This window comes from Somniosus microcephalus, chromosome 13, assembly GCF_052327205.1.
Source record: "Somniosus microcephalus isolate GS21.2 chromosome 13, FLI_Smic_1.0, whole genome shotgun sequence".
NCBI classification, from domain to species: Eukaryota; Metazoa; Chordata; class Chondrichthyes; order Squaliformes; family Somniosidae; genus Somniosus; species Somniosus microcephalus.
Window position 1 is genome coordinate 37,532,413 of NC_140999.1, and position 17,906 is coordinate 37,550,318.

Sequence of the window (17,906 nt, forward strand, 5' to 3'; positions counted from 1 at the left end):
AATTTCAAATGCCTGAATTCTTAATATTTGCTTTCTGTTTCACTTCCATGGTTAATTACTGAACATTACTCTATACCCACCCCAGATATTTTTGCAATGATTGCTTTGCATTTTGCTCAGTCATTGCCCTGCGGTTTTACTTGGTGAAATAGCCAGCTCAGAATCTATGTGTGGTATTTTACAGTTACAGCAACACAGAAAATACTTTCTTTAAAGCATCATTTTAAATTTTTCTTCTGACACCAAACACACATGGCCCCTGAACAGCACTTAAATAAATTATACTTGCATTTACATCGCGCAGTGTCACATTTACAAATCTGGAGTTGCTTCACGTACAGTTAATTAGACTGAAGTGTAGTGACTGTTGTTATGTAGCAAACACATCAGTCAATACGTGCATAGTAACATCCCACAAATAGCAATGGGATTTGGTGGGCTTGTTTGAGGGAGGAATGTAGGCCAGGAGCCAACTCTCTTCCAATAGTGCCATAGGATCTTTAATGTCCACTTGGACCACCAGAACAGGTAGATGTTTTAATGTCTCATCCAGAAGAAGGCATTGCTGACACTGTAGCACTCTCTCAGGACTGCACGGGAGTGTCAGCCTCATTACTGTATAAGCTCAAGTCCTAGAGCGGTTGGAAATAAGTTGGGAAGTAGGAGACAGAGAGTAGGGATAAAGGGTACGTACTCTGATTGGCGGGATGTGACAAGTGATGTTCCCCAGGGATCTGTACTGGGGTCTCAGCTTTTCATCATACTTACCAATGACTGGGATGAAGGAACAGAGAGTCGTATCTCCAGGTTTGCAGATGACACTAAGTTGGAGGTACAGCAAGTAGCGCAGATGGGAGCAGGAAGTTACAAAGGGGATTAGACAGATTAAGTGAGTGGGCAAAACTGTGGCAAATGGAGTTCAATGTGGGGAAGTGCATGGTAATCCACTTCAGATCCAATAAAGACAAATCGGTATTTTCTAAATGATGAGAAATTAGGAACTGTGGAGGAGCAAAGAGATTTAGATGTTCCTGTACGCAAATCACTAAAAGCTAGTGCACAGGTACAAAATGCAATCAAGTAGGCCATTCAGCCCCTCGAACGGAATGTCGGCCTTTATCTCAAGGGGACTGGAATACAAAGGGTGGCAAGTGATGCATCAGTTGTACAGAGCCTTGGTCAGACCCCATCTGGAGGATTGCATTCAATTCTGGGCATTGCATCTTGGGCACTCCATCTCAGGAAGGATATATTGGCCTTGGAGCGGGTATAGTGCAGATTCACCAGAATGATACCGGGGCTTAAAGGTTTAAATTATGAGGTCAGGTTGCATAAACTTGGCTTGTATTCCCTTGAGTTTAGAAGATTGAAGGGTGATCTGATTGAGGTGTTAAAAAATGATAAAGGGGTTAATAGGGTAGATAGAAAGAAACTATTTCCTCTGGTGGGGGGGTGGGGTGGGGGGGGGGGTCCAATACAAGGCGGCACAATCTTAAAATTAGAGCCAGGACATTCAGGAGTGAAATCAGGAAGCACTTCTTCACACAAAGGGTAGTAAAAATCTGGAACTCTCTCCCCCAAAAGACTGTGGTTGCTGGGCCAATTGTAACTTTCAAGTCTGAGATCGATCGATTTTTGCTAGGTAAGGGTATCAAGGGATATGGAGCAAAGGTGGGTAAATGGAGTCGAGGTGCAGATCAGCAATGATTTAATTGAGTGGCGGAACAGGCTCGAGGGGCTGAATGGCCTACTCCTGTTCCTATGCTCCAATGAGTAGGGCTCAAACTCACACCCTTTCTGACTCAAGTACAGAGAGCGCTAACAACTGAGCCAAGCTGACACTTTTGTGTGGGAAGCCCAGAGACTGCATCACCTCACCTCCTGCTTCTCTATGATATTGATCCTGGTCTTGATGTAAGGGAAAGCGTGCAAGGTGGTCAGGATGGTTTTACGTTTATACTGCTGGCTGAGCTCGCCGTGTGCCCGACCGTTCAGTGTGAATGGCGTGCTGTAGATGAACCGCCGCAAGTTAGAATTCCTCTCATAGTTGCAGACTCGGTTTTTTAGTTCGTAGTCTTCAAAGTAAGGCTCAACGTAAGTTATCTGTAAGTAGGCCTGCAAAGGAAACAGTGTTTCATTAGTTTAATCATTTTCTCTTAGAACTCCCTTTATTCTGCACTTTCCAGCTGAGTCATGGGATGGTGATCAGTAGCCGGAACCCTGGCTGATTTTAACCCTTTCTACCCTAAGGGCACGGAGGACAATTGTGGCCCCCCATTGCCACCCTGGCTGAGATCATCGCAGCCCAAGAATGGGTGAACCTGGGACATTCCTGGACTGTGTGGCTCAGCTCCTCATTGCCCGAGCCATTAGAGTCAGGGCAACGGAGGTTAAATATTTTCCATACTCGAGACTCTCACTGGATCCTGAGATGCTTCACAGTCCCTCTGCTCTGTACACACCGCACCTCACATCGTAATGCCCTTGTGTCATCTGTACACAACTTGGACTCTAGGGGAATCAAGGGATATGGGGATCGGGTGGGAAAGTGGAGTGGAGGTCGAAGATCAGCTGTGATCTTATTGAATGGTGGAGCAGGCTCGAGGGGCCGAATGGCCTATTCCTGCTCCTAATTCTTATGTTCTTAAGAACCCCACACCTCCTAGAGCTGCTGCTCTGCCTGTACACAGACAGGCGCAGTGCGCATGTCTCGCCTGTTTCCAGACCATTCCCCACACTGGCCCAGTGCCCTTGCCCCCGGCCTGTACACAGACCATCCCCACACTGGCCCAGTGCCCCTGCCCCCGCCCCCGGCCTGTACACAGACCATCCCCACACTGGCCCAGTGCCCCTGCCCCCGGCCTGTACACAGACCATCCCCACACTGGCCCAGTGCCCCTGCCCCCCAGTCTGAACACAGACCATCCCCACACTGGCCCAGTGTCTCTGTCCCCCAGTCTGTACACTGACCATCCCCACACTGGCCCAGTGCCCCTGCCCCCCAGTCTGTACACTGACCATCCCCACACTGCCCCAGTGTCTCTGTCCCCGGCCTGTACACTGACCATCCCCACACTGGCCCAGTGCCTATGTCCCTGGTCTGTACACAGACCATCCCCACACTGGCCCAGTGTCTCTGTCCCCGGTCTGTACACAAGCCATCCCACACTGCCCCAGTGTCTCTGTCCCTGGCCTGTACACAGACCATCCCCACACTGGTACAGTGTCTCTGTCCCCGGCCTGTACACTGACCATCCCCACACTGGCCCAGTGTCTCTGTCCCCGGCCTGTACACTGACCATCCCCACACTGGCCCAGTGTCTCTATCCCCGGCCTGTACACTGACCATCCCCACACTGGCCCAGTGTCTCTGTCCCCGGCCTGTACACTGACCATCCCCACACTGGCCCAGTGCCTCTGTCCCTGGCCTGTACACAGACCATCCCACACTGGTACAGTGTCTCTGTCCCCGGCCTGTACACAGACCTGGCGGCTCCGTTTCCTGTTTTTTTTAATGTTCTTGGTCTCATTATGTTTGAATTTGATGACGATGACACCAGTGGCAGCTGATAACACACCTTGCTGGGATCCAGGCTTCCCTTCTTAACTGGTAACGAATCTTTGATAACCTCCACTTGATCTTTTCCAAACATCTCTTTGTAAAATTCCTACAACAAACAAACACATTCATTGAAATTTTAGCTGCAAAGGAGGCCATTCAGCCCATCATAACCATGCTGGGTGCTCACGCCGCATTAGAATTGGCAGCTGTAATCGCATATCCTCGGTCTATTCCCATCTCCTTTAATATTCTTTGTCTTCAAATGTTTAACCACGTCCCTCTTAAACACAATGACTGATTTGGCTTTATTGGCCATGTCTGGTATTATATTCCATATTCTAAGAGCTCTTTATGCTTCTAGTACTAAACCTGAGTTAATGCCCCCTGTGCTACCACATCACTGACCCATAGAAATAATCTTTCACTATTTACCCTCTCAAACCCTGATGTAATTTTGAACTCCTGTTAGACCTCTCATTAACCTTCTCTGCTGCAGTGAACGCAGTCCTCATTTATTACAGTAATAACTATCTCACCTCCATATTCAGCAGGGTAAGGGCTCCTCTCCATTCACCGTATCGAGTCCCTGTTTATCCCACATGGCAAAGGTTGTTCACTGTGTAACTGTACAGGGTTGCTGCTTATTCAGCCACATTAAGTCAAGGGACAGTTAAAACAGACTATACGTGGCTGTGTTCCCACCAGCACTCAGTTGAAAGCGTCCTGGCAGCCCACTGCTCCTTGATATCACCGCTGTTTTGGCAAACCATAGATGTGCTTTGGATTCAGCTTCACAGCTATGCCCTGCTCTCCTCCCCCGTGTTTTCTCTCCTCTCCTGAAGCTGCTAAATCATGCTGGGAAAGAGGTTCCACGAGTGCCGGGCGTCCCCCTGCATCTCACCCAATTCTTCATGGGGTGAGACCAAATAGTCATTATTGGCAGGATATTCGATTATGGAGGCATCACAGCCAAGCCTGATCATGCCCTCCCCTGATGTTCACCTACACACACTTTCCAGCAGGGGCCACAGGGCCAGCGATCAGGAGCAGGGACCCTGGGTGACTTCCCTGTCCCAGGGGCGTCCAATCCAATTATAGCATCCCTACAGCCTGCCCTGGCTGAACTCCGTTAACTCAGCGCGGACACGGGATGGATCCCAGGAATCTCCCTGGGCTGTGTGACTCAGTACCACACCGGGTAGGGTGTTTACACGCTGAGCCCAGACAGAAGCTAGAAGTTTGTATTATTTAAAAATTACAAATAGACCCTGTAGGGGTCGATTTTCCCGAAGCTGTCGGGAAGAAGGCGGGACTACAACTGTCGGGTTTTAGACCCGCCTACATCGACGTCCGGCCAATCAACGTGATTTTCTCTTGATTGACCTTGTTAAGCCCGCCCAGCGGGCTCAGCAGGCCAATTGAGGGCTACCCGGCAACAGGTGACGTCACAGACTGCAATTTCATCTGTCAAGAGGTCTTGACAGATGAAATATCAGTGTTTCACAGCTGTTTGAAGCTGCCAAACACTGACAGTCTGAGTTCTAACATGAGTCCTTCTGCACAGACTCAGTTAGAACTCTCAGCAGCACTCAAAGCTGAAGGCTGTCACTTTTCACAGATCGCAGCCATTCAGCTTTCAGTGCCGGCTGAGTGATGGGCTCCCGATGGCTACAGGAAGAAAGGCTGTTAAGGTAAGTACAGGTAAGTAAAAGTTCTTTACACACTTTAGACACACCAAACACACTTACCTTTGCACTCATGCACCCATCACTCACCTGAACACCGACATCGCGACCCCTCCAACTCCTTCAACCCGACGGCCCGCCTGCTCTAACCTGGCGTGGTTTGGAGCCGTTGGGAATCCCACACGACACCCCTCAAAATAGGGATTAGGCTAAAAACTGCCTGTTAACTACCTGTTAACAGGCAGTTAATTGGCACTAATCCCTTCCCGCCTGGGGTCGGCGGGTCCCAGTGCGGGGCGGGTACCCGCCGCCTCTGAAACTTGCGTGGAGCGGGGTTTTGGGCGGGATGGTGTCAGGACCCCCAAATTCGGGATTTTCCCCCCCCACACACCTGAAACCCCGCCTGACGGCTCCAGGAAAATCGACCCCTTACTGTGTGACTCCAGAGAGCAGGAACAGCTATGGTCAGCTCGGCTGTGCCCCCCACTTCTTGAGGGCTTTTTATCACATTGTTAAGATGCCACATTACGTTCGGTAACTGAAAAATCCATTACCTCTAATCTGAAGGAGATGTCCACCAGTTTAGTGATCCTCGGCTCCTTGTACACATATTCCTGCTCATCCAGCTCTCCGAACTGCGGCCCATAGAATCCGACACGGAAAAATGTTCCAAACATTCTCTTATTATCCTGAAAAAAATGATTAAAAAGAGGGGACGTTTTCACAGAAATGCTGGAATTTGTCATTGCAAAAGGCAGTTGCATCATTAGCTGTTTATTGAGGGGTCTGCCCGCCACAAGTTTCAGTACGGAGAGCTTAATGGAGCTGACAGCAGTTACATCAAGAGAGAGTGCCACCAACATCTGGTTCCACTCTAATCGCTGTCCAGCTTCACTCCCCCCACCTGCCCAGCTATTACCTCCACCCCCTCACTGGCTCTGCTCTCCCTGCCTGCCCAGATCTGCTCTCCCCCCACCCCCACCACCCCACAACCACTGGCTCTGCTCTCCCCGCCCTCTCACTGGCTCTGTTCTCCCTGCCCCCCCACCCCAGCTCTGCTCCCTCACACAGCTCAATGCTCCTGTACAGATAACAGTGGAAGCAGCCCTGTTATGGGGTTCCTTTAACCACTTGTCTCATGGTGCTTGAGTACGGCCACAGTGGCAAATCTGTTAATCAAAAATGACCATCTTCCAGCACCTCCGCCAAAAAACATTGTTCATGCCTGAGTGAATATTGGCAAGGCAATCAACCACGGGAGGCATCACAGCTGAGTACAATTCTGTCCTAACACTATATACAAGCATGTGCATTCCCTGAATTGTGATCGGAAGCAGAAGGCCTGGCTGATTTGCCCCTTCGCACCCGCAGGCACTGAGACCAAGTGGAGTGATCCGACCAGAACAGCTAACTCATTCAATGATAAGCACTGTACATTGGCCGTGCTTGTTACAAGGAACCTCACCTCACACCAACCAAGTAGCTTGCCGATTTTTCCAAATCATGCAACCTATTCACCAAAGATTATATAGAAGAGCGGCCAATCAATGGTCAGCGAGCACCCAATCAATCAGAGTCAGTGTTAGTGGGAGGGAAAGGTTTGCTTGCCTCACAAACTGAATGACTGACAGACAACAATAGCACCAGTGCCTCTGGTCACCCAGCATAGACCTGAACTCTCACATTGAACACAAGTGTTACTCACTCATTGGCCGAAGAGGAGCCTTTACCTTACTCAGGATCAGATCAAACGTTTCCTTCAGGTTTCCGTGGATAACAGATAGTTTCTTAATGTTCCGATGAAATTCAACAATTGGAATTATGACCTTGTAAATTTCATAAACTACTTCATAAAATTCTGCCTTAAAAAAGAGCAAGTGAAAGTTTTTTTTATAGACACTGCACAATGAAAATATGAATCTAATGCACAATAGTTCATGATCAGGGCACACTGCACATTGAAAATATGAATATAATGTTTCACAGGTCACAATGTGAAAAATGGAACATTCATAAGAACATAACATAAGAAATAGGAGCAGGAGTAGGCCATACGGCCCCTCGGGCCTGCTCCGCCATTCAATAGGCTCATGGCTGATCCAAATCTAGACTCACGTCCACTTCCCTGCCCTCTCCCCGTAACCCCTAATTCCCTTATCTGCTAGGAAACTGTCTATCTCCATTTAAAATTTATTTAATGTTGCAGCTTCCGTAGCTCTCTGGGGTAGCAAATTCCATAGATTCATTACCCTCTGAGTGAAGAAGTTTCTCCTCATCTCAGTTTTGAAAGCGCAGCCCCTTATTCTAAGATTATGCCCCCTAGTTCTAGTCTCACCCATCAGTGGAAACATCCTCACCGCATCCACCCGATCAAGCCCCCTCACAATCTTATATGTTTCGATAAGATCGCCTCTCATTCTTCTGAACTCCAATGAGTAGAGTCCCAACCTACTCATATAACTAGGGCTGTAGAGAGGGCTTTAAACTAACTAGTGGGGGGGAGGTTCCTAGAGAGCAAATAATAAAAATGACAACAGAGAAGGTCATAGACTTAGGTAGCAGTGGGGAAATTAAAAACCAGAGCGTGTCAGGAAGGGGCAGAAGGTATGGAGTAAAAGGTAAAGTAATAAAAAGGGCAAAAGCAGGAACTAAGTGTCACAAAACATATTTGAAAGTTCTCTATCTGAATGCACGTAGCATTCGTAACAAAATAGATGAGTTAATGGCACAAATAACTACATATGGGTATGATCTTGTGGCCATTACAGAAACATGGCTGCAGGGTGACAATGCCTGGGAATTAAACATACCAGGTTATTTAACGATCAGGAAGGACAGGCAGGAAGGAAGGGGAGGTGGGGTGGCAATGTTAATAAAGGAAGGAATCACTGTAATACAGAGAAATGATATTGGGTCAAAAGATCAGGATAATGAAACAGTTTGGGTGGAGGTAAGGAATAATAAGGGGAAAAAAACACTAGTGGGCGTAGTCTATAGGCCTCTGAACAGTTGCAACTCTGTTGGATGGAGTATCAATCAGGAAATAGTTGAGGCTTGTAATAAGGGAACATCTATAATTATGGGGGTTTTTAACTATCATATTAATTGGACAAATCAAATTGGGCAGGGCTGCCTTGAGGATGAGTTCATTGAGTGTATTAGGGATGGGTTTCTTGAGCAGTATGTAACTGAACCGACCAGGGGGCAAGCAACCTTAGATCTGGTCCTGTGTAACGAGACAGGATTAATTAAAAATGTCCTAGTAAAGGATCCCCTTGGAATGAGTGACCATAACATGGTTGAATTCCATATTCAATTAGAGGGTGAGAAGGTTGGATCTCAAACAAGCGTGCTAAGCTTGAATAAAGGAGACTATGAAGGTATGAGAGCGGAATTGAGTAGAGTCGATTGGGAAAATAGATTAAAGGGTAAGACAATACATGATCAGTGGTGTACATTTAAGGAGTTATTTTACAACTTCCAAAAAAATATATTCCACTGAGAAGAAAAGGGTGTAAAAGAAGACAGCCATCCGTGGCTAAGTAAAGAAATTAAGGATAGTATTCGACTAAAAACAAGGGCATATAAGGTAGCCAAATCTAGTGGGAGGATAGAGGATTGGGAAAACTTTAAAAGATAGCAAAAAGTAACAAAAAGATTGATTAAGAAAGGGAAGATAGATTATGAAAGTAAATTAGCAAAAAATATAAAAACAGATAGTAAGAGTTTTTATAGTTATATAAAAAGAAAAAGGGTGGCTAAAGTAAATGTTGGTCCCTTAGAGGATGAGACCGGGAAATTAATGGTGGGAAATATGGAGATGGCAAAAACACTGAATGAATATTTTGTATCAGTCTTTACAGTAGAAGACACTAAGAATATCCCAACACTGGACAAACAGGGGGCTATAGGGGGGAGGAGCTAAACACGATCAAAATCACTAAGGAAGTGGTACTCGGTAAAATAATGGGACTCAAGGCGGATAAATCACCTGGACCTGATGGCTTACATCCTAGGGTCTTGAGGGAAGTGGCGGTAGGGATTGTGGATGCATTGGTAATAATTTTCCAAAACTCCCTGGAATCAGCAAAGGTCCCGGCAGACTGGAAAACTGCTAATGTAACACCCTTATTTAAAAAGGGCAGTAGACTGAAGGCTGGAAACTATAGACCGGTTAGCCTAACATCTGTGGTAGGTAAAATATTAGAGTCCATTATTAAGGAGACAGTAACAGGACATTTGGATAATCATAATTTAATAGGACAAAGTCAGCAAGGTTTTATGAAGGGGAAGTCATGTTTGACAAATTTGCTGGAGTTCTTTGAGGAAGTAACATATAGGGTGGATAAAGGGGAACCAGTGGACGTAGTGTATTTAGACTTCCAAAAGGCATTTGACAAGGTGCCACACAAAAGATTATTGCTTAAGATAAAAAATCACGGGATTGGGGGTAATATTCTGGCATGGATAGAGGATTGGCTATCTAACAGAAAGCAGAGAGTTGGGATAAATGGTTCATTCTCGGACTGGCAATCAGTAACTAGTGGTGTTCCACAGGGGTCAGTGCTGGGTCCCCAACTCTTTACAATCTATATTAACGATTTGGAGGAGGGGACCGAGTGTAACATATCAAAGTTTGCAGATGATACTAAGATGGGAGGGAAAGTAGTGAGTGAAGAGGACATAAAAAACCTGCAAGGGGACATAGACAGGCTAAGTAAGTGGGCAGAGATTTGGCAGATGGAATACAATACTTGAAAGTGTGAGGTTATGCACTTTGGCAGGAAAAATCGTAGAGCAAGTTATTATCTTAATGGCAAGAAACTGGAAAGTACTGAAGTACAAAGGGATCTGGGGGTCCTGGTGCACGAAACTCAAAAGGTTAGTATGCAGGTGCAGCAAGTGATTAAGAAGGCCAATGGAATGTTGGCTTTCATTGCTAGGGGGATAGAATATAAAAATAGGGAGGTATTGCTTCAGTTGTACAAGGTATTGGTGAGACCGCACCTGGAATACTGCATACAGCTTTGGTGTCCATACTTAAGAAAGGACATACTTGCTCTCGAGTCAGTACAAAGAAGGTTCACTCGGTTAATCCCGGGGATGAGGGGATGGACATATGAGGAGAGGTTGAGTAGATTGGGACTCTACTCATTGGAGTTCAGAAGAATGAGAGGCGATCTTATTGAAACATATAAGATTGTGAAGGGGTTGGATCGGGTGGATGCGGGGAGGATGTTCCCGATGATGGGTGAAACTAGAACTAGGGGGCATAGTCTTAGAATAAGGGGCTGCTCTTTCAAAACTGAGATGAGGAGGAACTACTTCACTCAGAGGGTGGTAGGTCCATGGAATATGCTGCCCCAAAAAGCTGTAGAAGCTACATCATTACATAAATTTAAAACAGAAATAGACAGTTTCCTAGAAGTAAAGGGAATAAAGGGTTATGGGGAACGGGCAGGAATTTGGACATGAGTCTAGGTTCGGATCGGTCATGGCCCTGTGGGTAGCGGAGCGGGCCCAGGGGCCATGTAGCCTGATCCTGCTCCTATTTCGTGTGTCTAATTCTGTTAGATTCAGGAGATGGTTCTGTGATAGTGGATTGGCGGTTAGGATCAGATCAGCCATGATCTTATTGAATGGCGGAGCAGGCTCGAGGGGCCGATTGGCCTACTCCTGCTCCTATTTCTTATGTTCTTATCTTATGTTCTTATGTTCTACTCAACCTTTCCTCATACGTCAACCCCCTCATCTCCGGAATCAACCGAGTGAACCTTCTCTGAACCGCCTCGAGAGCAAGTATATCTTTTCTTAAATATGGAAACCAAAACTGCACGCAGTATTCCAGGTGTGGCCTCACCAATACCCTGTATAACTGCAGCAAGACTTCCCTGTTTTTATACTCCATCCCCCTTGCAATAAAAGCCAAGATTCCATTGGCCTTCCTGATCACCTGCTGCACCTGCATACTAACTTTTTGTGTTTCATGCACCAGGACCCCCAGATCCCTTTGTACTGTAGCACTTTGCAGTTTCTCTCCATTTAGATAATAACTTGCTGTTTGATTTTTTCTGCCAAAGTGCATAACCTCACACTTTCCAACATTATATTCCATCTGCCAAATCTCTGCCCACTCACTTAGCCTGTCTATGTCCTTTTGCAGGTTTTTTATGTCCTCCTCACTCACTGCTTTCCCTCCCATCTTTGTATCGTCGGCAAACTTGGATATGTTGCACTCGGTCCCTTCCTCCAAATCGTTAATATAGATTGTAAAGAGTTGGGGTCCCAGCACTGACCCCTGCGGAACACCACTAGTTACTGATTGCCAGCCCGAGAATGAACCATTTATCCCAACTCTTTGTTCTCTGTTAGATAGCCAATCTTCCACCCATGCCAGTATATTACCCCCAATCCCGTGATTTCTTATCTTGATCAGTAATCTTTTGTGTGGAACCTTGTCAAATGCCTTTTGGAAGTCCAAATACACTACATCCACTGGTTCCCCTTTATCCACCCTGTATGTTACATCCTCAAAGAATTCGAGCAAATTTGTCAAACTTTGTGACACCATCCCAGGTCAGGTATACCATGAAATAAATGCGTACAGATATGGAATAAATGTCCCTCCACACAAAGAGCTGCACTCCTGGCCGGCCTCCCACGTTCTACCCTCCATAAACTTGAGGTCATCCAAAACTCTGCTGCTGCCCGTGTCCTAATTCGCACCAAGTCCCGTTCACTCATCACCCCCGTGCTCACTGACCTACACTGGCTCCCCGTTAAGCAACGTCTCGATTTTAAAATCCCTCCATGGTCTCTTCCCCTCCTTATCTCTGTAACCTTCTCCAGCCCTACAACCCTCCGAGATATCTGCGCTCCTCCAATTCTGGCCTCTAGAGCATCCCCGATTTAATCGCTCCACCATTGGCGGCCGTGCCTTCAGCTGCTGCTCCAGGCCCTAAGCTTTGGAATTCCCTCCCTAAACCTCCCCGCCGCTCTTTCCTCCTTTAAGACGCTCCTTAAAACCTACCTCTCATCTCCCTCTACACTGTCCCATCAAGCACTCCCATGTCAGGCAGAGTACAGGTTAGATGCCAAGTGAAATTGGGGATGAAATTGAGCATGGGTGGGACGATAAACAGGTGGAATCGCTTTTGCCGCCCGTTCTATGACACAGCCGATATTCAGTGATACTGAAGTCAATGGAGCTGAATATCGGGTGGCACGTGATGGGATACCGCCTGTTTTGCATCCCTTCCCCATGTCAATCTCACCCCCACTGGGTGCTGAAGTGGTGGGACGGAGCCTCTCAGAGCTGATTCCGGTGATGGGATTGATCCAGCCTCTATCATTGCAGTCACTGATCAGGATTTCATGTTCAGAAGATAAATCCTGGATTCAGAATTCAGTTCCATTGGAGAAGCTTACACTGCTGCTCCCTCAAATGGTGATCTACCGCCTGGGATTTTCAGAGACCAGCTACACTCCAAGTCTTAGAAATGTCACACATTCGGCTCACCGTGCCCTTGCTGGCCAAACCATTGGAGCCATCTGCCCTAATCCAATTTCCCTGTTCTTACTCCATAGGGAACATAAACATAAGGTGGAGATTCAAGGGCAAATTTTGCAAGGTGAGATTCCCGGCAAAAAATCCCAGGAAAATCGGGAGTGCTGTCAACCAGGTGAGCTGGCCTCCGAGCTGATTCTCCATCCTGTGATTTCGAGCAAGGCTCTGCGTGGGAGCAGAGAATCACAAAACTTAACCTTGAATCTGATCTAGTCAGATTATCCCTGCCTCAGCCCCATTGTCACATAGTTTGACAAAGGCTGAACACATACTTTGTTGAAGAGCTCGGCCGCATTGTCCAGTAACTCCAGGAGGCCCTCTTCACTGAAGAAGTCTCCTGTGCAAATGCCCTCCCTCTCCATGGAAAAGACCTCGTCAAACACCAAGGATTCCTCCAAGACATTGATGGAAATTTTCTGGTGAAGAAAGAAAATAGAAGATAGAAGATCAGGGACCATCAATAGCCAGCAGCCAATCAGGGACCATCAATAGCCAGCAGCCAATCAGGGACCATCAATAGCCAGCAGCCAATCAGGGACCATCAATAGCCAGCAGCCAATCAGGGACCATCAATAGCCAGCAGCCAATCAGGGACCATGAATAGCCAGCAGGCAATCAGGGACCATGAATAGCCAGCAGCCAATCAGGGACCATCAATAGCCAACAGCCAATCAGGGACCACCGCTAGCCAGCAGTCAATCAGGGATCAGCAATAGCCAACAATCAATCAGGAACCATCAATAGCCAATAGCCAATCAGGGTCTAACAAGCAGCCAGTCCTTTGGCGCTGGAGAAGTTTCTGGTCTCAACATCTTAATATAATAATTCACAAATTAATTAAAAAAATTAATACATTTACAAATTAATTTAAAAATAATAAATTCACAAATTAATAATACAAAAATATTCACAAATTATTCTTTTTAAATGGCATATTAATAAAAACATTAATAAAACCGGGGTGCTCAAGGGATGAACACTAGGACAAGTGAAGTAGGAAAGGGCCAGTCAAACTGGGGCACCACTGGCTGAACCCGGGCCGAGGCAGGCAAATCAAGGCATAGTTGGCCAAACTGAGGGCAGCACCTATCAAACTCAGAATATTCAGTCAGGTTACCAAACAGTTTGGTGTTACTGACAAATCTCAGTGGCGGGCAGCTCACTTCTTTATAATAAGAAGTCGGCACAGGAATTGGTGCAGTCTCTCCACCATTTATCTCTTATTCATCGAGTCGTGAGATGAGGAAGGAGTTCAGCCCTTTTCGTGAGGCCCGAATGAAAGTAAAATGTGACACCAGATTGGACTGTGTGAAATGAGCTCACCAACTGAACCTGGTTCCAGACCGACAGACACCAGTGTGTGGCAGGCAACCTAGCCTCGGGCTCTCATCCTCAGATACTCTGTACCTCATCCATGGCAAGGCTGAGAATGTGAACCCCAAAGGGTAACCATATGGGGTGCCAAACTCTGGGCTCACTTTTGAGGCCCGAGTAGTGCCATTCCCGGCTGTTTCTGACCTTTTGGAATTCCCTCCCTAAACCCTCCGCCTCTCTCTTTCTTCCTTTACAATGCTACTTAAAACCTACCTCTTTGACCAAGCTTTTGGTCACCTGTCCTAATATTTCCTTATGTGACTTTTGTCTGACAAAGCTCCTGTGAAGCACCTTGGGATGTTTTACTACATTAAAAAAGAAAGACTTGCATTTATATAGCGCCTTTCACGTCCACCGGACATCCCAAAGCGCTTTACAGCCAATGAAGTACTTTTGAAGTGGAGCAATGTGATAATGATCAGATAATCTGTTTTTGTTATGTTGTTTGAGGGATAACTATTGGCCAGGACACTGGGGATAACTCCCATGCTCTTCTTCGAAATAGTGCCATGCGATCTTTTACGTCCACCTGAGAGAGCAGACGGGGCCTCGGTTTAACGTCTCATCCAAAAGACGGCACCTCCGACAGTGCAGCACTCCCTCAGTACTGCACTGGAGTGTCAGCCTAGCTTTATGTGCTCAAGTCCCTGGAGTGGGACTTGAACCCACAACCTTCTGACTCAGAGGCGAGTGTGCGACCAACTGAGCCACAGCTGAGCTGAGTTAAAGGCGTTATATAAATGCAAGTTGCTGTTGCCAGAATCTGACCTGGAAACTCACGCTGCCCATGGGCAGATGAACGGATCCTTCGACGCGGTTCAAGTATTCCGCCACCAGGGCGGCGCCGTGCACCAAGCAGTGCGCTGCCTCGGCAAACCGCTCCCCTTCAATGTGCTTCATTGCGATGTTCTGCAGCCACATCAGGCGAAGGTCCACGTAATTCTGCAAACCCTTCGCAATTCTAGAGGAAAGCACAAAGCACTCACTGCAGACAAATAACCGCGCCATTGAACAGGGCAGTGGCCTGCTCCCTGTTTACAATTTGGTGCAATCTGTCGCTGACCCATTCACACTGTGGATATCGCTCATTTGTAAACATTGTCCAGTCTTGTTAATTGGATGAAATTAGGCATAAAATGCATCCTTTCACAATAAATGTCGAGAGGAGTTTTAGTTGAACAGTTTCTTGATTCTCTGAATGGTGACAAGTTTCCTGTGGTTTTTCCTGTTGTTGCTGTGACCCTGGAACTAACTGGAATCATCCCTCACATTAGACAGGGCCAGAAAAAACCATTGTGGTCCATCTGGCTGATTCCAAAAGGTTCGCTATTTGGCCAGGACTTGAACAGGACAGAACAGGTCATCAGTCAAAGCACCGTTCCTTGCATCACTCTGTCTGAACTGCAAGTTCCTATCAACAGCAATTAACACAATGCCGTCCATATAGAAAAATGAGTCAGAATCTAGGGATCAGGATGTGTCTGCAACATGACTGATGAAGTGCTGAGATTTCCAGATGTTGCTGGTTGCCAGATGAAACGAGATGCGACCAATACCTGTATTTTATAGCACCTCCAGTATGATACAATCCATATGCCGATGCTGCCTATTTTCTTCCCTTTTAAGTCTCCCTGTGCTGCTTGAGAGACGGGCTAGAAACCTTCTCCCTAAATCTGCCATTACCAAAGGGAAGCACACAGCTCCCTTGGTCCCGGGAAGCGTTTGCCCCCAACTCAATATATCCTCGCAGCGGCACGGCTGAGATGGGAGAACTGGGTGTGCCGGGTGCTGCCGGCTCTACCGCCAGCAGTTTCAGAGATCCGCACCTCTCATTTCAAGGACCCAGAGACCCTGCTCTACACAAACTAAAGCTGAACTTTGACCCCACCACAGCCCCAGTCAGACATTTCAGGGTCAAAGTTAAATCGATGTTTCAAATTACATGGACGCTTCACTCAACAGCTCTTAACCGTTAGGCCTTTAAGATATGCATTTACTAACGGAGAGAATGTATTTGTTCATCAGGTCACCCCCGCCCCCCTCCATATATCGTGGTGGGGCAGTTTGACGACCTTGGGGGGAATTACCTGTACATCAGGTCAATTTGCATGTCCACATCTTTCGGGAACTCTTGCAGCTTCACTGTGTCACACGATACTGCATTCAGATTCCGTAATAGCTCTTCCACCTGAAAGATCGGCACTAGTTAAGTATTGGTTACCTGACTTGGTTACTGAGTTAACAATCAGTCCATGGAGGGACCAGCTGTCCAATCACTTAGCACCACATGGAGTGAAGCACTTTGAAGAGTACAAGAGGTGTCAGTGGAAAGGGCAGACAGGGCTGAATATCCGTGAGGTGGGAGGAGAAGGAAAGAGAGTGGGATAGAGAGGATAATGTGCGAGGGAGGGAAAGAGAGAAGGGTCAGTGCCCCACAGAGTGACAGGTCAGTGCCCCACAGTGACGGGTCAGTGCCCCACAGAGTGACGGGTCAGTGTCTCACAGAGTGACGGGTCAGTGTCCCACAGAGTGACGGGTCAGTGCCCCACAGAGTGACGGGTCAGTGCCCCACAGAGTGACAGGTCAGTGCCCCACAGAGTGAAGGGTCAGTGTCCCACAGAGTGACGGGTCAGTGTCTCACAGAGTGACGGGTCAGTGTCTCACAGAGTGACGGGTCAGTGTCTCACAGAGTGACGGGTCAGTGTCCCACAGAGTGAAGGGTCAGTGTCTCACAGAGTGACGGGTCAGTGCCCCACAGAGTGACGGGTCAGTGTCCCACAGAGTGAAGGGTCAGTGTCCCACAGAGTGACGGGTCAGTGCCCCAGAGTGACAGGTCAGTGCCCCACAGAGTGAAGGGCCAGTGCCCCAGAGTGACAGGTCAGTGCCCCACAGAGTGAAGGGTCAGTGTCCCACAGAGTGAAGGGTCAGTGTCCCACAGAGTGACGGGTCAGTGTCTCAGAGAGTGACGGGTCAGTGTCTCACAGAGTGACGGGTCAGTGCCCCAGAGTGACAGGTCAGTGCCCCACGGAGTGATGGGTCAGTGCCCCACAGAGTGATGGGTCAGTGCCCCACAGAGTGAAGGGTCAGTGTCCCACAGAGTGAAGGGTCAGTGTCCCACAGAGTGAAGGGCCAGTGCCCCAGAGTGACAGGTCAGTGCCCCACGGAGTGACGGGTCAGTGCCCCACAGAGTGAAGGGTCAGTGTCTCACAGAGTGACGGGCCAGTGCCCCAGAGTGACAGGTCAGTGCCCCACGGAGTGACGGGTCAGTGTCTCACAGAGTGACGGGTCAGTGCCCCACAGAGTGACGGGTCAGTGCCCCACAGAGTGACGGGTCAGTGTCTCACAGAGTGACGGGTCAGTGTCTCACAGAGTGACGGGTCAGTGTCCCACAGAGTGACGGGTCAGTGTCCCACAGAGTGATGGGTCAGTGTCTCACAGAGTGACAGGTCAGTGTCCCACAGAGTGACGGGTCAGTGTCCCACAGAGTGAAGAGTCAGTGTCCCACAGAGTGACGGGTCAGTGCCCCACAGAGTGACGGGTCACTGTCCCACACAATGACGGGTCAGTGTCTCACAGAGTGACGGGTCAGTGTCCCACAGAGTGACGGGTCAGTGCCCCAGAGTGACAAGTCAGTGCCCCACGGAGTGATGGGTCAGTGCCCCACAGAGTGATGGGTCAGTGCCCCACAGAGTGATGGGTCAGTGCCCCACAGAGTGAA

The 17,906-nt window shown here is 47.8% G+C and overlaps 1 protein-coding gene across 1 annotated transcript in view; it reads right to left on the reverse strand.

Moving 5' to 3' along the window:
• LOC147108234 (dedicator of cytokinesis protein 7-like) overlaps positions 1-17,906 on the reverse strand; it is a gene marked incomplete at its 5' end in the record, with an annotated part of 242,453 nt that overhangs the window by 18,041 nt on the left and 206,506 nt on the right. Inside the window, 7 exons of the mRNA XM_086005998.1 lie at positions 1,879-2,115; positions 3,579-3,668; positions 5,802-5,936; positions 6,978-7,109; positions 13,087-13,230; positions 14,957-15,149; positions 16,276-16,376. Of these exons, the coding sequence (XP_085862124.1) occupies positions 1,879-2,115; positions 3,579-3,668; positions 5,802-5,936; positions 6,978-7,109; positions 13,087-13,230; positions 14,957-15,149; positions 16,276-16,376 (1,032 nt within the window). The remainder of the gene's footprint in view (positions 1-1,878; positions 2,116-3,578; positions 3,669-5,801; positions 5,937-6,977; positions 7,110-13,086; positions 13,231-14,956; positions 15,150-16,275; positions 16,377-17,906) is intronic.